The 25,787-nt window shown below is 46.5% G+C and overlaps 1 protein-coding gene across 1 annotated transcript in view; it reads right to left on the bottom strand.

Moving 5' to 3' along the window:
• The window catches only part of AFF3 (ALF transcription elongation factor 3), a gene marked incomplete at both ends in the record, with an annotated part of 332,199 nt that extends 317,073 nt beyond the window's left edge, over window positions 1-15,126 (bottom strand). Inside the window, one exon of the mRNA XM_084279299.1 lies at window positions 15,074-15,126. Within this exon, the coding sequence (XP_084135425.1) occupies window positions 15,074-15,126 (53 nt within the window). The remainder of the gene's footprint in view (window positions 1-15,073) is intronic.
• Between the last annotated feature and the right edge of the window lie 10,661 nt (window positions 15,127-25,787).

Raw genomic sequence — 25,787 nt, forward strand, 5'->3', positions numbered from 1 at the left:
CGCCCAGCCGAAGAAAAACATGAATTCCCTCCAACTTTGCTCAGAATTGCTAATTAGCTTAAAAGCAGTGTCCTGAATTGGCACAGAAAACCACTCTGTGAAAGTCCTAGGTAGATGCAAGACTCAATAGGGTCTAGTAGTATCTTAAATGCTTTCCGGTTTGTTGAAATCAAGCTTCCATCTTTGCTCTGAATATACTCCTTATTTAAACACAAGTGCAGTGATTTACAATCCAGTAAAGGCTCCAGCTTCATTTCTATGCAGCCTGAATCACGATGGTAAAGAAGGCTCATTTGCCAGAGAAAGTAAAGAAGATGTTTTCATTTTTATCAAATCAGTCACCAAGTCTTACAGGGCTGAGGTGCTTTCCCTCTCAAAAGAGCACAGAGGTGGGGGTAAAGGAAGCACTGATCCAGTCAGGCTTGTGATTCTCCGCTGCCATTTCTCAGCAGGGTTTGTTCCTGCTTCCATGCAGACCAAACAAAAAAACCCCCTCCAACCCTTGTGCATACACTTAACGTTTCCAATAGGCAATCTGCCCGTGGCCACCCTGTTTTCCACCATATGGAAATAATTTGTGCCGAGCCAGTTGGCCTACAAGGCAGAGAGCAACCCCTGGCCCATTTTACTATCTCCACTGCGGCCTGGAGTCCACTGCTTCTGAACATCCCCAGAGGTGGCAGGGAAACACGCAAGGAGTGTGGGGCTATCAGGCTCCGATCTCTCCCTGCCCATCATTCTCAGGAAGGTCCTCGCACATTCACAGCTCTCAAACTAAGGCTCTCCTACAAAATTAAATATTTTGGTGGAAACTGAGAGCAGACTCAGGATGCTGATGCTCTGAAGCAGTAAGAGCATTCACCTGACACACAGAAAACCTTCATGCAAAGAAACTGGAGAATAGATTTGAACATGTAAGAAACTGAGGTGTAATTCACAAGAGATGCTTGAGTTGACAGAAAGAGCACCTTTATGGGCGCGGGGTTGTTCATCTTTTCAGGGTCATACCATGGCTTGAGTGAGTATGGGCACAGTGAAAAAGGATGCTCAAACTTTAGTCTCCCATACATCCCACTCCCGCTGGACACGCCCTGGGAAGCCTGATGTGAAAAGAGGGAGTCAGCAGTTTTGCCAGGACTCCCAGGCAAGCCAGTCACGAGGGAAGTCTGACATCCAGAAGATCTGGAAAACAGCCAGTTTGCACACAGCATGTCCGCCCTGTATGCCTGCATTCAGGTGCATCAGATTTATTATGCATGTGCAGATCACCTGATTTACTGCCATGGTTTATTACCAGGTGCAGCAAGGCCAGCACCATGTTCAAAACATGCTGGATTTACTGCACGTACATGGGACATCTGCGAGCACGCACAATCACCTTTTCTCCTGAGACTTCCCAGGAGGAAATATGGGAACCATACTCAAACTTCTGGATTCACTTTGGTCCTGTGCTTGTCTGCAGGCAGAGAGAGACTTCTGGGATAAAGTAAAGGCAGCTACTTTAGCATCCTCTTAGAGTGTACTGTGAGAAAACTTGTTTGTGCTTTTCAATCCTCAAGAGGGAACTGTGAGCGGATAAGGGCGAACTAGAAGTATTTCAATAGAGCTAGCCTGTTTCTCTACCACACAGCAAATACATTAGCACCTAATGAGTTATGATGACTTCAGCTGTAACAGATGACTTTTCTTCCGCCAACCAAATTACAGCATAAGCACCACTGAAATTTTATTAGCTGGTTTTGCATGTGAATGTGAGTCGAGGAAAGGAAAACACTCGAGTTACATATTTGTTCAAAAAATCAGAATTCCATTTTCTTTAAGGCTTTCGACGCGAGGTACATTTCCGAGTCATTTCTGAAAGTGGGGATTAGAACGTATTTGACTGGCATCCAGGTGTGGGCTCCAAGACTCATTCTGATCCAAAGCAGCAGTACTGGATTAACACTCCATAGCAGTACTGTAATAGGTATATTTAATTAGTTCCCATCAGTGCTATGTGTATTTCAATGAGATGCTGGACTGCCTTGAAGAACACCCAGTAGCTACCCGCAAGGCCTGAAGAATCTCCCTCTCTTTGGTCATTGTGGAAGGACTCCCAAGTGAGAGAGAGGTTACCCGCATCTCCAGATACATTCCCATATCCCTGAGACCATTCCTCAGGTGCCATCACTCCTGATCCTATCCAGAGCAGGGGGGCTTGCTTCACTGACCCAGCCTGTGGCTTTCTGCCCCCAGATCAATACCACTGCCTTCCACCGCAGAAGTGCCTGGCTACCCCACCGTTCCTGCAGCTGATCCAGCCACCGTCAACCTGACTCTATAGCAGTTGTTTCAGGTAATTCTGCAGGTTCCAGTATCATGTCCATGGAGGCAGCATTTCTCTGTGTCAGGTTGTGGAGGCTGCTCAAGAGCACTCATTGCCTTTGATGTCACACGACCTCAGGCTTCAGCCTTCCCACTGTTAACTCCTTGGTGCTGAGATACACCATGCTACCCCAGGGAACCTGCAGAACTTCTAACACGTTGCAATTATGGTAGCTCTAAGCTACAATGAATTACGTACTGAGACTTAGCTTACCCATCTACTGAGAACTTGGGGCATTTTTCTGCTGCTATGCATACCTCCATTTGCATGACTGGACTTCATAGATGAGAGGAAGCTCCAGTTGACATGCTGTAGCAAACTGCATTTCCCAGTCAGGATTCTCTATATGCCCCTGCTCAGCTCTTCCCAGGTTCCCACTTCACCATGAAAGCCCTCTGTGGCTTATCCCCACCATTACGAAAAGTCACTATCAAACGTTGTTGCAAACAGACCAAGTCTGGTCTCCTCTTGACCCATTAGGGCAATTCATTCTCCAAGTCTCCAACTAACACCTTCAGGGTATCCCTGTGCTCTCACTCATGCTTGGGAGGAGTCCTCTTAAACATGCCCCAATTGCTTCATTGCTCTTTCTGAGGCTCTTGAAAAGAAAGTCCTGGTTTTTGCCACCATGCTGACACTCATGAGTTTGGCAGCACCGTCAGTATGGTGGTTTGCTGCAACCACTGTTTATCTGAACGATTAAAAGACTCTTGTCTTTTTCCTTCTGACCCGTTTTGCCTATATCCATCATTTCCTCCTGTCTATCACTTTGCAAAGCTTCTGTTCCCATGGCTGCCTCTTTGTCCTGTGTCTGAACAGCACCTCATAGTGCAGAAAGCCCGGGTCCCTTTCTACATGCCAAAGCCCGATGGCGATGCACAAGAGCAACGACAAGCCCGGGCAGAAGGGCAAAAGCGAAGCTGCCTCCCGCGCCTGCAGCCAGCGCAAAGCTGTTTCCTCTGCTGGGAAAGCTTCACTGCAGTTTAATTTCAATTCATCCATGCTCCAGAATTAAACTGCAACTTTTATTTGACTGACTGGCTCTTTTCCTTCATCTTTTTAACCCATATGATAATTTATTCTCTCTGTCTCTTTTTTTTTTTAGCTATAGGTTACTTTGCTGTGTGTGAGTGTGTCACTGCGCTCATTTTTCTAGTTACTTTGACAAACCTGACGTCTCGCAGCTGTTACACATCTTGTTTCAATTACATCTCTAGATAAAAAGAATTCTTCAAGCCCAAAGGCTGCAGATGGCTTCCTGGTGAGGGGTTAACTCCAGCTTCATATTAAAGCCTTTTTGGAGGTTCCCGATCTCTTCAGCCTCCTTATACCCTCTCCAGCTTCCCTGCTGATTTTGCCATCTCCCTAAGCCCCATCCCTCTCCGGCCATCATCGGGAGCGCCACTATCCATCCCCACCTCCTTCCCACCCAAAGGTGCCCGGAGTGGGACGAAAGTATCTGCCACTTGAACCTTATCTCCACATATCATGAAGGCTGCTTACAGCAGGGCACAGCTGAAGGAGCACAAATCAATGGGGTGACAACTCAGACCACTGCTAATCCCTAATAAATTCTGGACTGTCCCACAGACTTGGGGAGCGCCTGACAACTGGTGATGCTCTCAGCATCTGGCAAACCACTTGTGTCTAATTGGGTACCCTGAGATATTTACACTGTGCTTAATGGTTACAGAAGAGATTGATCACCCCAATCTCGGTATCTATCCAAAAAGGGTATATAAAATCCTTTGATCTTACTAAGGCAGCAAAACATGTCTAACCATCAGTTATGTAAAGGTGGTTGTTATTAATCTGAATACTGCACAGAGAGGAAAGAACAGAAGTACCATATAATGAGATATATTAAGACTACAAAAGAATTAAGTGAAGCTGTTATGTTATGAATCATGATTTTATTGTTTAGCAGTCAGCTCTTGATGTAATTCAGATAATAATGAATGGGCTAATTCCTTCCACCTTTATTCAGGCAAGACTTCCATTGACTTCAAAGAGAAAGTTGTCCACATCAAGACTAGAGACTGCTGCATCTATCCCGTTATTTGCAAATGCTTTTCTGAATATAAAGTGTTCCTTTACAATGGGCTATCACAAATAAGAGTAACATTTACATAATATAAACCTCTTGCATAAGTGTCTTTCGTGTTCCAAAATGACTTTTTATTCTTATTGCAAATTGCCATGTTTAAAGTTCTCCCACAAACCCAAACATTTATTAAAGTATAGGAACATACAGAATTTCTCAGTGTACCATTCTGCACATCTTTCCTTCTGCTCAATAGTTTTCATTTTACTTTATTGTTATTTTTTTTTCCTTGGGAGAATGTGCTACTTATTGATTATTAGCAAAGAGATGATTTATCACTGCAAATATTTCTCTTTATCATAGAAAACAGAGTGCCAAAAATGGGGAAATGTGCTAAGCCTTGTTACATTTTAACAGATGCCAGGAGTATTTGAAGAAACAAATGAATAAATAGTCCTGCATCACTGTTTCACTCACTCTATAGTTCTATTTATAAGTTAATGCCCTATATAACATTTCAAATTGGTACTTTTAAGTGATTCTTAAAGTAAGGGCTCAAAACTTGAAAAATGTGGTTAAGCATAATACCTTCTGGTTAGATCAAGGCTGGACTCTTCAGGTTTTTGACAAAACCAGAATTTTTTCTCCGAGTATAAAGTATGCACTTCCATCTGGAACTTATTTTGATATTGTGAATCTTAATGCCTCAGAAAAGCACACAGAACAATGGATGGGCATTACTTGATTGTTTTAAATTGAAATTAATTAATTATGAAACAGCTGCAATAGTCTAAATTACTTATTTCTCCTTTCGGTGAAAATGAATTTACAGGCATTTGCAAAGCACACAAAAATAAAGAGAGAGAGAAGAAAGTATATAAGAAGGGAAGTCATGTAGAATTGTCTATGATCTGTATTTCAAGAAAGTAAATAATTAATAGCTCCAAGGAAGCATATTAGAGATTGCTCTTTCTATTACACAGTCACATTGAGCAGTAAAGTAATGCTTTAAATCTCAACAACAAATACAGTACAGAACTCAGTAGAGTTTACCTTTCCAGATAATAATTTTTTCAGCTGAAAACAGCGATTTTTTTTTCACATTACAACCAGACTGTGACTTGAAAGAAGCTTCTCAGTCATTTAGTCAAGACAGATGAGCAATGAGTGTTAGAAAAGCTACCAAGGCATCAAAAGATCTACAGTCAAGGCCATTAACGAATAGCTAATCTGCTCTAGTTCTAATTCTCCGCTAATGGGTTTCTTTAAATGTGCTTTACATCAGCTGTAATTAGTTCAAGATATTGCTACTTATATACTTCTAACAACAACAACAACAAAAAAAAAGGTTGCATTTCTACCACATCGTATGTAGTCGTGTTCATGCAGCCGTGCACCCGAGCCAGTAAGTTCTTGTGCAGTGAGAAGCCTCGCAGTGCCGCGAAAAGGTACTTCGCCTGGATCTACAAAGCCAGTGCACGTCCAGCAGCAACAGCATTTATCCATGCTCTCCTTTGTCGGGGGTTATCTCAACATGATTTTGCCTCGGATGTCACAGAATCACAAGGTTGGAAAAGGCCTTTGAGATCATCTGAGTCCAACATTCTACTAAACCCTGTCCCTGAGCACATAGCCTGCCCGTCTTTTAAACGCATTCAGGGTTGGTGACTCAACCACCTCCCTGGGCAGCCTGTTCCAGTGCCAGATAACCTTCTCGGTGAAGAAGTTTTTCCTGATGTCTAATCTGAACCTGCTGCAGATTGTGGAATCAACTGTGCTAAACAGCCAGGGATACGTTAAGCTGCATATTTAGGAAATACCTACATTTTTGCTACCAACACAATGGGTTTGGAATAGATTTTCAGTCAGTGGAAGGGAAAAAAACCCAAACCCCTTTCCGGATTTCAAGTAGGGCATAATAAGGTTTTGAAGGGATTCACTCCTTCTTAGGAAAAAGGTTCTTTTATTGGAGAGGGCAGCAGTCTGACTGAATTACCTAGGAGAAACGTATGGTCCTGCGGCCTTTTTGGACCCAAACCCAAGGACACATGGTGATGCACATTCAGATCCATTGGGATCACCACAGTTTTCTTGCACGGAGCCTTCAGTAAATGGACTAGCACACAATCACCTTTTGTGCTAAGAAATTCCTGACAAGTCTTCAGGCCTAACCACAAACAAAGCACATTGTAACATTAATTTACTCTTTAAACTGGTGACATTTAGTTAACTCAAGGTCATCATCCTGAGAAAATGTTACACTCTCCCTGCCAACCACCAATGAAGAAATGCACACTTAGCTTTAATTGTTACTGTGTCCTTTAAAAACAGAGGACAACATGATAGGTTCCCCCCCTGCCTATTTCAGAAACAAGAAAATGTGAAGTAGTGTCTTCTATTGGATGCATATCAATATAATTATCTTTTCCAGAATATCTCCAGCAACCAACTCTCTTCATTTTTTCTGGACTGAGGTTCAACGATCTACTGACTTGCTGTTCCAACACAAAGGAGCACAAATACATTATCGTCATTCTCTCCTAAAATCAACAGACCGGAGATGAACCCTCCTGGTCAATCCAAAGTGGTCAATGACAGAAAGAATCAACTCTCTCTTAAGGTGCATTGCCAGGAGGTAGACACCACTTGGCAACATCTGAACAAAAGCTAAACCCCCATGGAGGAGGTTTGGGATACCTGCCAATGCTCGTACATCAGAACAGGCTGCCCAAAACCTTCACCGTGACCTAAAGAAAGTGTGAGAGGAAACAGGGAGACAGACAGTAGGAGAGACCACTGCTGGGACAGCTTCTGTCTGAACCCTGCAAATGCCTACTTCACCAATGCTTTTTCCTCCTGATTCATCTGTCTGTCGATACACAGACTAGGCAGGCCACCAAGTTTCTCCCTAACAGATTTCAAAAGTGATACATGCAGTAAGAAGCGATCACAGCTCAAAGCAATCAAAACATACTGGGTGTAAGAAGATACCACCTTCATCCTCTATTTGTCCACTCCTGCCATTCAGTCAAACCAGGCTGAGCCACAAAGAAGTCTTTCTTTGGTCTGAAACATGTGAAAACAACCACACGGAAAGACTGGGTTACATTAAGATGTTGTGCGGCTTTGTCAGATACAACCCTCTTGTTTTTAGTTTTAAGTACTTACAGTTGTGGATCATCTTTATTGAGAAACAAAACATAGCAACAAAAAGCTTCTTAGCAAAGATTTCTGGTCCCTTCTGCATAATTTTAAGTGTTTCCTGACTGCTGAGACCACCATTGCTGCATTGGAACTAATTTATTTTTTAAAAAACTACATAAAGGATCTCTGAGGATAAGTTTAAATTGCATTCCTGCGATCATATTTCCCACGATACACCCGTATCCAGGTCCTCAGTACATCCATGCAGGTTAAGATCTCCCTAAGAGGATAAAAAGCAGTCAACATAGGTCACTAACATGTACTTCTTGTTTGGTTAAGGTATTGGGAAAGCTGAGATACCAAGCTGTAAGAGAGGTACACAAGCAGCTATGTTATGCATTTTTACCTTTGAAAAGACATAGAAAACGTTCAGCACAGAACATGAATAATTGCCATCATGTTCATTTAACTGCTGCTACAGCTCATTCGCTCTTTCTCCTAAACGTAAATCCATAGTTACCCACAAATTATTCAGAAATTATAAAGATTACTGCCTAAATATTAAACTACAAGTGTCCAGTCGTGCTCCCCTAGGGCATTAGGCAGCACTGGCAACCATAACCAGTGTCTTAAATACTGATTTTATGAGACAGACAACCAAGGAGTGAGTGGCTCTGGGGGTAATGAGGCAAACACGGTGGGTTTGGGCAGATCAGGGACCGGTGGGCTCCCCAGGAGCCAGTGAACCCAGCTCCCAGCGGCAGCACCGCAATGGTAATTTCCCAGCAGGGCAGGGTTTACAAAGAGATAGCTCTGCTCAAAACCAAGGAAGGCTGGTCACAGCTTTCCCTTCTTCCCACTTTCTGTGGATCACAAAGGACTTGCGTTTCTCCACCTGAATTAGCCTTACAGCTAACCAGCCCGCACACAGAGAAATCCGACCTGGATTTCCTAGAAAATATGGGGGTTTTTTTTTGTAAATCTCATTTTGTGAGGACATCACTTCAAAATTCCAACTTGATCAGCCTGTTAGATGAGATGCCACCTCACGTGGAATTTAAGCTCCCTATTTGCTAGCTGTACATAGCATCAGTTTGTCTTCGTATCTATCGATTTTACTTTATTACTCCGATTGTTAATAAAGTTAAAACCAGAGTTCAAGGTATCTTTGAACATATGCTGAGAATAATTGCTGGGACTTTTTTTTTTTACCCGTGCTTTGTTGTTTCCTAGGCATAAATGTGATGCAAACAGATTAATTTGTTACATGAGGTTAAAAGCCTTGCAATTAAACAGTTGCTTTCTCTAATGAGAGTGTTGTGGAGTTGAGTATGATGTTATTTCTAATACATGGATGACAAGATGTTCCCGCAGCCAGTATTTCTTCTGTGGGGTATTTTGTGTTGGCTTTTTTTTGCCTAATGGCCCATACTCTTCTTCCACTATTTTTAAGAAATGAGGTGTTTTTCCTTGAAATATTCACATAGAACTGGAAATGCCGCATGGACCTCATGCCCCTTTCCTGAATACTCCTCCTATAACCTGGTAAAGTCTCTGCCTCGACTTCTGACAGAAAAAAACAGCCAGAGGAACACAAATCCACAAGTCTGAGTGTTAAGAGGAAAGCCCAAAGGGCTGCTCTCCTCCTGCATCACACAATTGGGCATGGGTGCTCAAACAGGCCTCAGCAAGGGAGAGATGAAAGCACACTCAGTGTCCTACCAGCGCAGCAGAATTCCATTCACCAGACACAAAAACAAAGCAGGAGGTTTAAAAAAACCCTAATTATTCTTTAGAAAAGTGACTGAGATGATGGGCCAAATCTTCATCTGCTGTAAACTGGCAAAGCCTCTGGACTCCGTGGCGACTTAAACCAAATGAGGAGGATGTGGTCCATCACATCCAGCAAATGAGCACTCACATGGCGTGACAGACACTGTTTTTCAAATATTATTATTTAGCTGCTGTTTACAAAGCATTATGGCCATTAAAAGCTTGCTCTTATTATTATTTATAATGCTTAGCACATACAACTTGTTCAGTGCTGTGAGAAAATAAAAAAACACCAAAACCCTCAAACAACAAAAGTAATTCCTGACCCAAAGGGTTTCCAACCTAAAAAACAGCCATCAGGAAGAGAGAACATGCTGTGAAAGCAGGAGAAGGGAACGGTCTACAGTTATTACTTGTGTTATTGTTTGCTCACAACTTATAATCATCACAGAAAGAGCAAATTTTTAGATGGGATCTCAACAAGTGGAAGGTGGTAACTGTGAGTTGACACTGGGTGGAAGGCAGAGAGGGAAGCACCACAGAGAGGGAAATAAGGAGACAAATGGTATTTCAAGCATTACTGGCAGAAAGAAGCCATGAACTGAAAGGAAATAAATGAGGGACAAAGCCCAAGACATGGGCTGGAGTAGAGTTGTAAAGGAAACGGGAGATACAAGAAGACACTGCCTTGTTGCTGTGTATTATCTTAAAAAGGGTAAGCTGGTCCAGTCCCTAACCCTGCTGAGAGGATAGCTGGGGCCACCCCTCTCCCCCCTACAAGCGAGAACAGACACTTAGTGGTATCTGAAAAACAAACATCTTGATTTTCTACTTTGACTGAAGAAGTGTTTGTAGAATTAGCTTTCTAAAACTGTCTACAGTAAACACCGTGCAACATGAGAAAAAAAAAATCTTGACTTAGACAAATATAAAATGTAGTGACTAAAAGCTAGACAACCTGGGATCAAGAAGTTACAAAAGGTTCATTTATAAGACCGCTGGATGTCTGGCCACTTTTTGTTAATAGCAACTTCCAAACAAAACTCTCATTGACTTCAAATGGAGCAGGAACAGACCCAAAGATAGCAAATGAACTAGTAATTCAATACGTGGTCTGTAAAACACACTGGGCCACCTTACACTGTGGCATTTGATATCGATCTGAACTTGGAAGCTATACAGCTATACATTTTTTTACATGACTATCCAACCCCTACAAAACTGATGCTACCTCAAAACATCCAGAAGCATCAGATAAGTACTGAATAAACCAATTACACACTTGGATTCTTTTACCTAAACAAACACACTATACTGAAAATTATTTTCTTGTTTGGTACTACACACCACATGCTTTAATAAATCCGTTAATTGTAATGAACAGAAAAAAACCCATCTCAGCCCATGCACGTATCAAACGTATGCGTGTGAGGGAAGCCTTTACTAGGTGGTCTTCACCAGGGCTGTGGCTGTGCCTAAACCTAAGCACAGAGTTGAAGACCTGGCTGAATTTTGATCTAGATTTGTTAAATAAGGCAAATAACACGAATGAATGCCCATAATGCAGAGAACTGGTCCTGGCCCTCCAATTACATCCTCTGATCTGCTCATTTTCACCTTTCCATCCTGTGTAGCATGTCTTCTGCTGCACAAGAGGCATATAAACCGCCTCTCGATCACGAAAATCATGAGGCTTTCCATCTCTCATTGTCTGGCGTAAACAAGGGCAAAGCTATAAGGCACCAGAGAATCCACATCCTCGAGCCTGGACAAGTAAAACGACATATATCACATAGAAATAAATGTGTGGAGAAAGAAAAACAGAAGATGGGGCTGTGATTCAAAGGCATCAGCACTGTGTGTTTGGGATAACTGTGTTAGCAGTCAACACCTTGAGTTAGGGCTGATCATCCCAAAATGTTCCGGAAAAAGCTCACCGAATAGGCACAAATTTTGTTTATGCCATGGGCTGGTATGTTTTCCTAATATTTTTTTTACTATTTGAGTTTGTACTCAGCTTTCACTATTTGAATTATAGTAGCTTTCTGGGAAGCAGAAGTGTCACTGGCACAAAAACAACCTGGGAAAACTGCTGTTTGGTAGAAACCAGCTTACAACATTCTCCCATTGCAGTTTACTAGTGACGCAACATATTGTTACATTTTCTGTACTACAGCAAAGTAAAAGACGGAGCTTGTATTAATTGGAGAGCAAATTCATTAATAGCATAAAAGTAACAATCAATGAGAATTGATTAGCATGCTGCTGTTCATCTGGAAATCCCTTTTCATACCCTTTGGAGTTTTCAAGAACACAACAAATTAAAAAAAAAGGCATTTTAGAACATCACATTAATATTTAATTACTGCACTTTTAAGCAAAATGATCACCAAATACTGCAAAAAGTGGATTTTCAGTCATAAATTAAGTGCGCAAATTGCCATTATGACTACATTCAAAAGAATAAAAGACAACATTCATTCTCACTGCAGAGAAAATTAAGTCTCTTAAGTGTTGCTCTTTGCCATGAAGTACTTCCTATCTATGTGGTATATTTTATTTCCGTACTTGGCAACAACTGCGCTCCTTTGAAGGCATCCTGACAAGCTTTCAAAGCTTGAAATTAACATACCAGCTTTCTTTCGGTCAGTTTAGTATATTTTCCAAATCAGGCTTCTTGAGATGGTCTGTAACCTGCCCATCTGTGAGCAGCGAGCAGGCAGGGTGGCAGCGTGACCCAGAATGGGGACACCCTGCCAACCCACCTACAACAGGACATCGGCCCGGTGCCCTCTGCCCAGCTGCTGCAGCACTGAGGCACCACTGGCCCCCATGACAGACTTTGGAAGCTCTTGCTAAGCAAAGGGAAGTTTTTTTACTGAATACTGCTCACGCGACCTTTCGAAATGACTACTGCGAACCATATGCCAGAGCAGCTGCTTCGTGATGAACTTCCAGGCCATGATCTCAGGCACTCCACGCCAAAGCCACTCAGCAAAGCTCAGCACTCCAAAATGACATAAACACGCAACAGCAAACACCTGCAAGCCCCCTGCTCCCCCAACAAGCTCCACTTAAAGTAGGTGTGATCCCCTCACTAGGAACTGCTCTGGACATTTGTGGGTTCAACTCCTCCACAGAGGTGAGACTGACGCAGGCCTGCCACAGTGTGCTGCCTTTAACTGCGCCATTGGAAGCCCTTCTGCTGATCCTACCTTCTCGACGCCAACAACTACAGAGGAAAACAAACCAACAAGATCTAGGAATCATAGAATCATAGGATGGTCTGGGTTGGAAAGGACCCCAAGGATCACAGAATTCCAACCCCCCTGCCACAGGCAGGGCCACCAACCTCCAGGCCTGGATCTAGACAAGGCTGCCCAGAGCCCCATCCAGCCTGGCCTTGAACACCTCCAGGGATGGGGCATCCACTACCTCTCTGGGCAGCACCTCACCACTCTCTGTAAAAACCACAAGATTGCTTGTGATGCAAATACAAACGTTTTTAAGCAGGTAAATTAGCTGGGGAAAGGGTTGATGCCTTTTCGGACCCTTACAGGAGCTTTATGGCAACCACAGTCATTTGAAAGTGGCTCCACAATAGTCGAAAAGCACGCTGAAAAGGTTATGAAAAAGAGCAATTGCGAGGCACAGCCTAAAGCCCCAGCTTTCCAGAGTTACATTGTTAGCTTTTCAAATTCAGTATTAACTCCAACAGCCAGCTCGCAGAACAGACTAATGAACGGCACGCTTATGTTCGAAAAAAGAAAATTCCTCCAAAGTTTGTCTTCATTCAAGGAGAAAGGGAGAAGCATTCAAATGTGTGAAAGTATTATTTCTCCCGTTCTCGTTTAATAGGAGGAAAAAAAACCCAACCCCAACATGTAATTTGATTATAAAACCATGCATACGGACTGAAAACTTAAAATCAGGCCAGAGATAAATTTTATGGTTTGGATATAAACTGAATATTGGTATTTATAATTGAAACAAGGACATAACCTTAATTTGTGTCACAGGCAGAAACACTGTAATTAAAAACTTTTATGGGGTAGTAACTAATTTTGTATTATATGTGCTCTTTAAAGTTCCCACAGCAATATAAAAGTTTTATTAGGCTGGGTGTTATCAATGTATGCATTTATAAGCACTCGCATTATGCAGCGCAAGCTGTTCCCATCGTCCCGAGGTCTTTTTGTAAGAAGCTGCTCAACTAATGGGACTCGCTGGTCCGGCTTATTTTGTTACACCTGCCACCAAAGAGATAAGAGATAAGCCGGCGCTGCCGAACACGCACCCTACTGACAGAAGACACAGATCACCTAACGCTTAAATAAATAAAATTAAATAATACTACTAATAATATAATGCCCGCTATTAACCGATTTCAGGCAAAAAGTAGTCTCAGCTCCCCAAACTACCCGCCTAAAGAGGCCGGGCACAAACCGCCCCGCCTGAGCGCGGCACCGCACCACGGCTGAGCACCCCAGTCCCGACGGGGCGCGCACCCCGCTGGGGGCAGCACACACCGCCTGCCCACGGCTGGGGGCGGCTGCCCCCCCCCCCCCCCCGCCCGCGGCATCCCGCCCGCGTCCCACCGGGAGGGATCTGCCGGCATCGCGCCCCGCCGCGGGCTCCCACCGCGGCGTCGCCCCCGGGGGTCCCAGCGCTGCCCGGGGGTCGCCTACCCGCACACCGGGTGGCCCCGGCGGTGACCGACACGGAGCGCTAAACCTCCCCCGCGGACCCCAGCCGGCCCTGACTGGGGCCCGCCGCCCCCCGGGGCCGAGCCGAAGCAAGCCGAGCCGTGCCGTGCCGTGCCGTGCCGGCGGCGGGGAGCGGCGGCCGCCCGGGGGCGGCGTGCCTCCCGCAGCAAACTCCGGGACTTGGCAGAGGCAGCGGCTTGGGGAGGGTGGTGCGGGGAGGGGGGGGTGGGGGGGGAGGGCAGCGCTTCCCACCTCCAGCCGCTAATGACATTTCTAGAAATTGTTTCCCCTCCTCCCTGGCAGCCCCGCACCCGCCGCCGGGGCGGGCAGGGACGGGGGTGCGCAGGGGGAGGTCAAGGGCATGCAATGGGGAAGGTGGGGAGGAAGGGGGAAGGGGCAGAAACGAGTAGCTGGGGGGGAGGGAGGAGGGGCAATAAAGGCGTCCCGGGGGGGAGTTGCGGGGCGGGGGGGGGGGGGGGGGAGGTGTGAAAGAGTCGTGCAGGAGGGATGGGGGATGGAGCTATGGGAGTGCAGCCCAGGGTGCCAGTGACGGGTGAGCACATGAGAGTACTGGGGGGAGGGGGGAAACCCCAAATTTACCTCCCGGATCCACCCTGGCAGTCAGAGGAGGGGGACACCCTTCCCTCTGCCCCTCCTGGGCCAGCAATGCCGGCAGAGCAAGTGGCCTGAGAGACATCCCCGGGGTACTGCACCCTCTTTTTCTAATGCACCCGTCACCCCACTTATAGCACCCTCTGAGCCACTGCACCCCCCTTACCGCACCCCCTCTATTACTGCACCCCGAATTTACTGCACCCCTCCAGGTAAGTGCACACCCAGCCAAAATTATTGCACCCTGCAATTAACTGCACATTCCCCAGTTACTGCACCCCCATCAGTTGTTTAACACCCCCCCACTGTAGCACCCCCTCGTTACAGCACCCCCAGCAGATACTGCCCCCCTCCCGGCTACTGCTCCCTGCGCCCGGAGGGGGGTGAGAAGAGGCGACGGGGGGGGGGGGGGGCCGAGGCACCACTCACCACAGAGAGTCCAGGTCCCACTCCTGAAGGAGAGCTAAGTCGAAGCTGTCCATGGTGAGCGATGTCAGCGCCGCCGCGCTGCAACCACACGGCGTCCGGGGCGCATCTTAACTGCACCGCGGGCAGGGCGAGGGCGCGGAGCACCCCCGGCGCCGCCGCCGGCCCCGCTCCGCACACGCGCGGGCAGGGACGGACCCCCCGCCACCACCTTCCCCCCGCTTCCCCTTAAACAAAAAAAAAAAAATAAAAGAACCTCCCCAACAAAAGAAGCAAACACCCCCTGCCCTTCCCAAAAAACCCCCCACACCAACCCCAAACCGTGCCACCGCTCGTATGCAAGCGGCGCGGCTCGGCGCGGCTCGGCTGGGCTCGGCTCGGCCGCCGCTGCCGCGCTCCGCTCCCGCCCCGCTCCCCCGCGCCTCCTCCCTCCCCCCTGCGCGCCGGGAGCGCGGCCGAGGCGGCGCCCGCCCCGCGCACGCTGCGCCCGCGCCCGCGCAGCGCCCGCGCAGCTCCCGCCTGGTGCGCGGGGGGGGGGGGGGGGAGCGAGGCGGGAGGGGGGGTAGCCCAGCCCGCCGTACGAGGCGGGGGGGGGTAGTTGGTGGGAACTTGCACCCTGAGAGGTTTGCCCGGGCGAAGTTGGTTTTGGGGTTCCCCACCCCCCCCCCTTTCCTCCTCCTCCTCCTCCACGCGTGCTCCTTGCCCCTCGGCCCCGGGTGCCCGCGGGTGGGCCTCGGCGCAGCGGCCGGCCGGCAGGTCACGCGTCGGGAACACCGGGATGGAGACAAGACTGGGAAGAAACTGGGACAGATCTACTGTGGGACGGGCCATGGGCCTGGCCCCGCGAGGTACCGGCCTGGGCCCTTCCTGCCCGCACGGCCGGCCGGCCGCCGGTCGGGCACAGGGGCGGGGGGCGGGGGTGGGGGGGGGGGGTGTTCTAATGCTTTATTTCCACTGATTCCTCCTTAAAACGTGTAATAAGCTGCACCCGTGCACATCGCAGCTCCTATGGGCTCCATCTACCCAGCTCTGCACGGCGGACAGAAGGTCCCTGGGTTGCACCGAGCTGTTCAAAACGAGCCACCTCCAGTTAAAAAATAAAGGAAGCGGGAATCGGCAGCGCTTGCCACCCAGAGAGAGCCAGGCGCCTGGCACTGTCCAGCCTGCGAGCTCCGGCTGGCCAGGGGAGGCAGGCTCTCCTGGTTGGGAGCTGCTGAATCACATTAAGTGAGGTTAACAGACATTAAATACTTTCCAGAATATCGGGCTTTTCAGCTCAGCAGCCAATAGCTGCTAGAGAAGTGCCATGTCATCGCAGACCGGGAGAGAAAGAGAAAAACCCCCTGCAAAGTCCGTGATGAAAAGAGCGGGCTGTTGACATCACAGCGCCAAGGCGAATGTCCACAGGCCGATTCCTCACTGGGAGATCCCTGCGCCTGGAGACCAACCCAAGCCAACTCGCAGGTGGCTTGTGGCACCCACCCTGACGTGCATGTAGCCCTGGCAGCCCAAAGCGCTGCACGGGCTCAAGTGTTTCTGCAGGTTTTGTGGCCCTATGTCATTCGGCCCCGAATTAGTTTGGTTTCATTCAGGCTCTGTAATTCCACACGAGCAGCCGCCGCACCTTTGGCCTCAGCCTAGACAGACGCTCACCAAGAGAAAGGTTTGGAAGCGCGTGCGGTTTGTATGCAGCTCTGAAAAGCCATCTGAAAAACCCCAATCTGCTTCTTGTTCCCTTGCACAGCCAAGGTGGTGCTGCCTCCTACTGCCAGAAGTCCCCCGACCCTGTGGATGTGGTGCACGTTCAGCCCAGAGGGACCCCCTGGCACCAGGGCTCCGGCCACCTCTGCCTCCTCACCTTTCCCAGCAGGATGGAGAAGGACATGCACTGGGGTCAGGAAGGCTTGCAGAACCACCTGTCTAACTGGTGCAAGCAAAGATGAAAATGAAAAAGAAAAACATTTTTTAAAAAATTAAAAATCAGGCCAGTTCAGATGCCAGACTTGGTCCAGGATTAATGGACACATAAAACCACCTGAAAACAGCCTTTTCTGTCAGCCGGGGTAAAGCTCGGCGCCGCTGAAGGTTGAGCCTGCAAAGCAGGTAACATCCTCAACAAATATATTAACTTAGGTGTGAAGGGCAGCGTATTTATGCTGACCTTTTTCAGCCACGGCCTGTGCTGCCTCGCTCTTCTTATTTTAAGTGAGATTTTGCAGCCCATGTTTGCAGCACGGCCCTGATTTTTTCCTCTGAGTCCCGGCTTACGCCATGATTTGCAGAAGTGCTTAAATCACCCTCGAAATGGGATGTACAGCAGGGGAGGCTTAGGCTGTCTTTAGGACTAAATCACTAGAGGTAGACCCCCTTTACATCAGTGCTGGAGTCGAGGGCACGTCGTTCCGTAAAGCGCGGGGCGGATTGCAGCGCTCGCAGGCGGCAGCTCGCAAACGCCTGGAAACCTGGAAGTGAAATTCTGTCGGCTAAATCCATCATCCAAACTGAGATCAATAGAAAAAAGTAAACAAACAGCGTGAACAGCACTGAGTGAATTAAATTTCAAACAGTAATGCTTAATGACAGCAACACGGGCAGCATGTTTTATGTTTTTAATATGTCTTAACACACGAGATTTTTATTTTATTTTTTTCACATTTCTTGCATGCATATTATTATCGCCGTGCTCTTTTCTTTCCCATCATGGCCATGATTCTCTTCTCATGCAGAGCAGAGAGCATCAAGACTAATTGCATTGAAATTAATGTCAATTGAATATCTCGACTGGTTTGGTAAGCTGCCAAGTGCTGGAAGCTTCCCCTTTCCTCTTCTGGCCTCGATGGCATTTTGGAAAGTCCTTGTACATGAGACCTCGCCTCCAGGTTACCCTTCCACCCCGATGTTGTTTCCTCTGCGATGCGCTGGGTCGGGAAAGCTTGTGGCTTTGCCTCGTGGCTCTGCCTCGTGGCTCTGCTGGCTCCTTGGTGTAACACTGTGGTCGGTCCCTGTGGCCGGAGCATCCACCATGCCCCACAGCCTTGCTCGCTCAAACCCTTTCCGCTCGCCAGCCACGGAACATTAGTTTCACCTGCTGCTTTCTCAGTTACAAATGCCCCGTCTCTGCGAAGCCTGGTGTGATCGTAGCCATAACGTGCAGTAAATGAAGGCAGGCTGTTTAAACGGAGCTCAGGCCCGTGCCTGAAGGAACTCCTTCCATGCTGCCTGTTGCAACCCACGGCTTCCCCGCAGCCACCGGTTCCCCCCTGTCATCCCTTGCTGTGTGACTTGTCAACATATTTTCAGCTGCTGTAGGGAGTGAAGCCTGCCTCTCTAGGAAAGCGTGGTGCTGTATAAATAAAAATACGCCATGTGCTATCTAATCCTGCTCGTCGTACATATATTTTTAATGATTCATGTAGACGTTACTTGCCCCCTCATTGTGCTCTTTCCTCTGTTAACAACTCTTCATTAAGAATAAGCGAGCAACTGTGCCCAGTCAAGCAGACTTTCTAAGAAAAGCTGAAGGCCTAGGAACAATATGTAATTCAAATCCATTACATAAAGAATGCATGTAACAAGAAAGCTGAACATCATCTTAGGAGTTGACATTTCCCACTCCTCAGACTCTCTGTCTTGAGTGTGGCATAGCAACTGCCCAAGGAAGAGTGAAGATAATTTTAATGCAACATAAAATAAGGGGGAGGTGAGAAATACTACATGCTTAGTCAACATCCTCTACAAAAAAGATCGCCACAGTACGGCATAACCTACCTTTAGAACACGTACCCAGCGAGAAACTAGTTCCCAGTGAATTTCTAAGAGCTTAGCTGAATGCTTTCAGAGAACAGGAGAGGAGTTCTGGAGGTCACCAGCACAGGAGATGCCTGAGCATCTGTACGGTGTATCTCAAGAATATGATTTTCTATGTCTTACCCCACTTGTGACACACCAGCGCAGAGGTGTGATACACGTGGCGTGGTCCAGGATTAGATCATGCATGTCACACCTTGCGGTTTCGAGGACAAAATGGGGGCCGTTACATCTCACCACTTCTCACCAGTAAATCCACGCGTTGCTCAAGGGGAGGGCTGCCAAGCAGAGACACACCCTCGTTCCACACATGATAGCACTCATTGCCAGGTGATCCTCCCAGGGCAGCTCCAGCAGCTGCTCTGAGTTCCTGGGTAGGATAGGACAGGACCTATATGGTTCCTCAGCGGGTGTTCACATAAAGCCCAGGCACAAATTTCTTCTGAAGGATGAAAAAAGCCAAGAAGCATTATTTAGTCTTGCTTCAACAACTCGTCACCACGCTGAGCAGTGCCCACTTCAGCTGGGCACGGGCTCCGTGGGGACAAGGGACCCTAAATTAGAGCAGGTGTTGCAGAATCAGTTCCTCAGATGTGTTTTGTTTGTCCAGGAGGTTCTGAAGTAGTTCATTGAATTTACTCTATGATAGGTTTGCTACTTTCATTTAAATACAGTGTTCCAGTTTAATTCGGTACTTATGGTCTGAACCGTAAAGAGTTTTAAATACAGAGGGTTTTTTCACAAGCACATAGTTGACAGCAAGGCAAACCCACTGGATTATCTGGTCCTGCCACCTGAGTATCGCAGCCCATCCGGTTTCCCTGTTTTCCCTGTGTGCATCTCGCTAACTTGCAGTTTGAGCAGCTGCACAGCCCATAGTTTAGTGCTCTTAGCATAATGAAATGTACATTGGTAAATAATTTTGCTCTCTAAATAGCTTTACTTTCCCTCTGTATCGATGCATCTTCAACCTGACAATGTCTCATTAAGTCACTTCTGAGTTCCAGTGCAATGGCCGTTGTTGCTTCAGCAGAGAGCGAAATGAGCTCTGAATTGGATTTCCCTACTCATTTAAACTTGCAATCTGCTTTGAAGTTCCTGAGAATGAAAGTTGTGCTTATGTCTGATCACTAACATATGCCCAACCTTAACTCTGACTCAGCACATTTAAGTGCTCCTCGATCCCTTGCTCTTATATACCCCTTTATTGTGTTATGGTGCGCTGTACTTGTTAGGTGGTTCTTCTCTAGGCACTACAGAAGATGCCAACGATATAGTGAATTATTCCTCTCCTGCAAATATCATCACGGTCTATTTATACACTGTAGCTTCTGAGATTTGATAAGACCGGAGCGTAATATGGCATGGATGCAGATGCTGTCAAAGTTAAGTTAACACAACATATTTCATTGCCCTCCCACTTAACATGCGTAATACACAAATGGTTGCAACCTATCGCTCTTTTAAAGAAGCAAAATATACGGGTTTAATTTTTAATGATTTAGCGTGGTAATTAATCCAAATTATTAGTTAACAATAGCTAAAACAGAGAACTATAATGGATTCTCTGGATAATGAAAATATTTATTATTTTAATAAGTTGCATGGCTGGAAGTCTAAGTCAAGTCTTAGTCTACTGGCCACATATTGCTCTCGATTCACACGTAGGACCCCCATGGAGGTAGGTGGATAGCTGTGTCCCCGAACGAAGAAATATAAATCGCTGCTTCCGAGTATTGATGACAACATCTATCATGTCAGCTGCAGAATTGATCCATCTTAAATTATGAGCCAGGGCTGAAGGAATTATGCCAATTAGAGAGACATGGATTTTTTTTTTTCCCTCTCATTTTTTCCTTTCTTGTAATTTTTTCCCCACACAAAAGGCTTTGAGACCTTATATATATTATGAAAGTCCTTTTGTTTCTTGAGACCCAAAGAAAGATTTAAAAAGAAAATGTAATTGCTGAACAGAAGTGCTATGAGGGCCGTTTCGGGCTCAGGGGAGGGGAAGGTCAAGTTTTTAACCTGGAAACAAAAGGACTGAACCCAACGCTATGAGTGGCCTTTCCCTGGGGTCTGGGTTGAACAAAGCCCTTTTGCTGGACGGTGGCTTTATTGTCGATGGGGAGGGCACGACCCACATCGACGAGCGCAGCAGGTACACGCCATCCTCCAGAGTGAGAGCTCGGCGAGGGGTCTGCAGGTTGGGGTCAGGCACGGGAGGCGTGGGGGGCAGCAAAAAGAGTGTCTCCCGGTGACACCTCCCCATCACCCATGCCTGCCGGTTGTCCCCCTTTCCCCCCCCTGCCCCTGTCAGATGTCAGGTGACATCTTTCAGAGTGGCCAAGGGAGCAGCAGACAGAGCCCAGAGCAGGCTGCTCCTGGCAGCAACACAGGATGCCCCTTGGATCCGAAAGAGAAAGGATTTTAACCTCTCCTTCATCTTTCCTCCCAAGCTTTCTGAATTTGTCAGATTTGGTTGAAAAATTACTACATACTCCCTTTTATTTTACATTCCTGCCTTGTAAACGGCTTTAATAAACACCATAATTATAATTCTCAGCGAATGTGCTGGTTTTAAGGTTGCATCCTTTCAGAGCATCTCTTGGAGCAGCAGCTCCCTGAAGAAAACCTCTGCGTGACCAAGGTTGCTGCCTGACTGCCTTCACCGAGCAGGCAGAGGCAAGCTGGAGACAAAGGCAGTGGTGCACAGCGCAGTCCCTGCGCGGCGTGGAGGCAGGCAGGGATTGCACTGTGCACGTCCCCCATCTCGAGCCGCTGCCGGCACCGCGCGGGCTAGCCCTGAGCAAAGCCAGTGATGAGACATCTGGGAACGATTATGATTATATCTATCTATCTATATATTTATGTGTTTTGGGTTAATTAAATTGATAAGCCAAAACAAGGAGGAGAGGCAGGTGGTCCTTGCTGGACATCCAGAGAGAGCTTGTGAGTGCTTTCCAGGGGTTCCCAAGTACTGGTTGGGTACTAGCAGCCAGGACCTGCTGTGGGGCACCGAGTGGGGACAGGGGTATGGTCAACATCACATTCCCATGCTGGCCCGTTGTCGCCCATTGTGGTTCCCAGTAAGGTGTCCCAGACAGGTCACCCAAACTGGGCATGGAGGCTCCAACCACCACATGGCTTGAATGCAAGTCCCTGGCATCTACTCTTCTCCAGACCTAAGTGATGGTGATCAGTGTGGGAAGTAGGTCCTTCGCCTCCTGTGCCTCACCCCACTCTTTGACAAGGGTTGTTGGAGTCAAAGAAATAGTCCAGCAGTAGCATCTGGTAGGAAAGTGGCATCGATCTGGACTTCCCAGGGGTGTTACTCCTAAAAAGGGGCATCTGATGGTAAGGAACAAGAGAAAGCAGTAATGATCTGCCTGGGTGACAAGGTGACTGTTCAGAAATGGTAGGCATTAAATAAAAAAGGAAAGATTTTAGGGTGGGGCTGTTTCATTGGTTGGTGATGCGATGGGTGCAAGTCAGGCAGCCCACCAGTAGTCACTGCCATGTTGACATGTTTCTTCTACATTTCTCCAGCAGCTGCAGGTGCTGGTTTGTTCCTGGTCTAGTGGGATTGCTGTTTGGATCCAGAGCAGCCCATCTGACCTTCCCTCGCTATTTTGATGCTCTGTGAACTGCTTGCGCAACAAAGCCCTGGTTAACACCCCTCAGATGAAGCTCTTGTTGCTGGGCAGTCAGGAGCCTTATTCAGGGGGATGTTTTGTTTCAGGAGGGAAAAAGAAGGCATTTTGGAAAGGCAGCAAGGTGTTTAAAGCAATATTTCTCAGTGGGCTTTTTATGTACAAAAGATTGTGTATCCAACTTAAAGGGCACAGACCTCAGAGAAATTCAAAGGGTCTTTTGAAAAGAGGTTAAAGATATTTAAAATTTATGAGTGTGCACCCATGCAAATTGGAAAAGGAAATTAAACTATATCTGCAGAAAAGGAAAAATAAATCTACTTACATATGATGTAATTTAGAAAGTCAACTGTACCTTTGAATGATGTCTGGACGAAAGGATAAGGTAATGCTGAGGAAAGCTTAATATCTGGGCTTAAAAAGCCACATGGGGCAGTAGGAAAAAAAGGTTTGCCATAGAGCTGTATACGTGTTATGGAGAGTTTCCACTGGAATGAAAGCCATATCTAGCGGGCTTTCAGCTGAGAGAACGATACCCAAATAGAGAGAACAAGTACAGGCTTCTCCCAATCTCACCAGCGCTTTCTGTACAACTAGACCTGCGCTCTCCATCACTAATTTGGAAACCTGCACGCTGATATGTTTTGCCAGAGTCTGGTTAATCTTTGTGGCTCTCTTCTTCCTGTGCTGCGCAAAATAAACTTCCAGTCAAAGTAACTGAGTACAAGGGGAATAAAATGATGGGGGGAGAGATGGAAAGCAGAAGGAAACCATTCGTGCAGGTGTTTCAGGGAGATATAAAGCAACTAGAGTACTTCCCAGTGTCTTCCTTCAAACTGAGGCTTGGAAGCTGTCTGTTTGTCAAGCCCAGCGTGGCACAGGGCGTTACAATCCACATGCCACATGAAAAGATCCGAGGCTTTCGGCTCGATTCCTGGTGAGGAGGTACTCGCCGAGCAGCGCCGAACAACTGGGTCCCCGGGTAATAATTTTATTGGAGAGGCCGAGAAGGGAACGGCCGTGGAATTAATATTGCTGCGCTGTGCTGTTCCGATTCTGAGGGCGAGAGAGAGGACTTTGCTTTATAATGCTGACACCGCAAATCCCTTAATGAGCACTAAATTCACTTAACAAAATTCTAACTCCCTCAGATTTCTGATGTAGCTTCGCGTGCTGGCTTTACCTTAGAGCTTGCTGTGTTTTGCTGGCCTGTGCCGTCAACCTGAGCAGCCATAAAGCCGGTATTCCTTTTTATTCACTCTACCTGTTTATTCCTTAGTATATTTACCCTTTTATTAAGAGCTTCCACTTGGTTAAGACTTGTTCAAGTATAAGCTCAACAGGAAGCATTTTCCTTTATACTGTAATAACTCTATATTGTTGCCTAGAGGGTGACAGAAAGTAACGTAAGATTCATAAAAATATAACTGTCTGAGCCAAGTAGATAGAATTATGGTAAGCATTAACCAAAGCGTATTTCTCTGTCCTATAGGGTGAAATCAGAACATCTTAATGTTTTCTTTCTTGGGTCACATAATTCTGCAAAAGAACACCAAGAGAAATGCCAGACCGCTTCTGCTTGATGATTACGTTCTGTACCAGCCTTTCGAACAGGTTTGCAAATAAAATTACTTTATTTCATTATGTGTCATTTTGCATTTTGCCCATGCATCACCCCACTGAGACCATTTGGTTTAAGACACTTTTTTTAAAAGCTGTAAGCAACCGGAATGTTAAACTCATTTAAACTGTAATTCAGGATGCTTCTAGTGGCCCCTTTTCAAGTTTAACCGTTAAACCAGCACATCCTTAGAAAAAGAAAAATGCCTGTCTTATCCTTGTTCATTTTTTTTAATTCAAGTAACATTAAAAATCCCCCAAACCTCCAAACAGCACACTGCTGGAGAAATTTTAACCCTATTGGAACTGGCGGGGTGGTTCCTGAACACGACATTTTCCGTTTGTTTTCTTTAAGTCGGATGCAGGAAGCACAGACTTGCCTGAGCCAAAGTGGGGTGAAATAGCTCACACATCTCTCACCCTCCTCCATTGGAGCTCCATCCTTCAAAACACCTCTGTCCTTGCTTCCGAAAAAGGGGGGTCAGCATTTTGGATCTGCAGTCCAGTAAAGCCATATGTTCTGTGTCAGCAGCTACGCCAGCTCCATTAGCATCAGCATTGGGCTTTTAAGTACTGTCCTACCACGCTGCAGAAGACCTACCCACCTGTCTCCAGCAAAGAGGAAGGAAACATAGCAGTGGCAGGATAAATGCCCCAGGCAAAGTCACAAAGGTGATATTTATCAGCGGTTGCGGGCTGAGAAAGAAGCCTTGCACCTGAGAGACTGAAAAAATAAAGGGTGAGATGGTCAATTACAGCATTTTTGTTATTTCATTTCAATATTTAATTAAATTATTGAGCCTTAAATAAGATGGCACCAGCTATACTTGTGTGGAGTAGACAGGACAGAGTCGAAAACTCCAGGCCATTTTTTGCATCTCTAGACTTGAGGATTCTGATGTTTTCTTTGTTCGAAGTTGCCTGGTAATAATTTAATATTTTTATTTCTATATTTACTTTAATTCTTAAAAAGCCAAGAGGTGGAGATATGTTGACAGACTGGAAAAGGAAGCTATTATTAATTAAAATTATTTTAAGTCTAAGATTAAAATAGTGCTCCTGCATATAAATTTGCTTCAATGAGCTGGACCCACTGTAATGTTAAATCTGCATAAATTAGGAAATGTATCAGACATGCAGGCTGGGGACTCGATGGTGCCACCATTTTAGGTGGTGCAGATTCTGTTTTCCCCTATGTCCTTCCTACCTGCGCATGCAGCTTAGATGCCACCAGGTAACTGTCCATCTCTAGAACAATTGTAATGGGGGTTTTTTTCCTCCTAAAAGAGACTAGTCCAAAGTCCATAAAAATCAGTGGAAATTTCCCAGCCAGCTTGAGTGCAAGTTGGACCAGGCCCAGAAAGAAACAGAGTATGGAAATTTGGGAAACAGCAGTTATCTCTGTTGTTTGCTGGTAGAGCTGGAAGGGAAATCTTGCAGAATACGGGGCAGCCTGCTGTTCGTTGTGTCTAACTAACACATGCACTTGCCAGCAGAGAGCCCCTGAACAGGCCTAGCTTCCTCAGAAAAATCAAGCAAGGACAGGAAGAAAGCTTCCTGAAATTTTGTGGTCACTTCTCCACGGACACAGTGAATGGTGGGAATCTTCCATTCCTCAGCGTTCCAGTTAATTTGCA

The sequence above is a fragment of the Gallinula chloropus genome (genome assembly GCF_964237585.1).
Source record: "Gallinula chloropus genome assembly, chromosome: 1".
In the NCBI taxonomy this organism is placed as follows: domain Eukaryota; kingdom Metazoa; phylum Chordata; class Aves; order Gruiformes; family Rallidae; genus Gallinula; species Gallinula chloropus.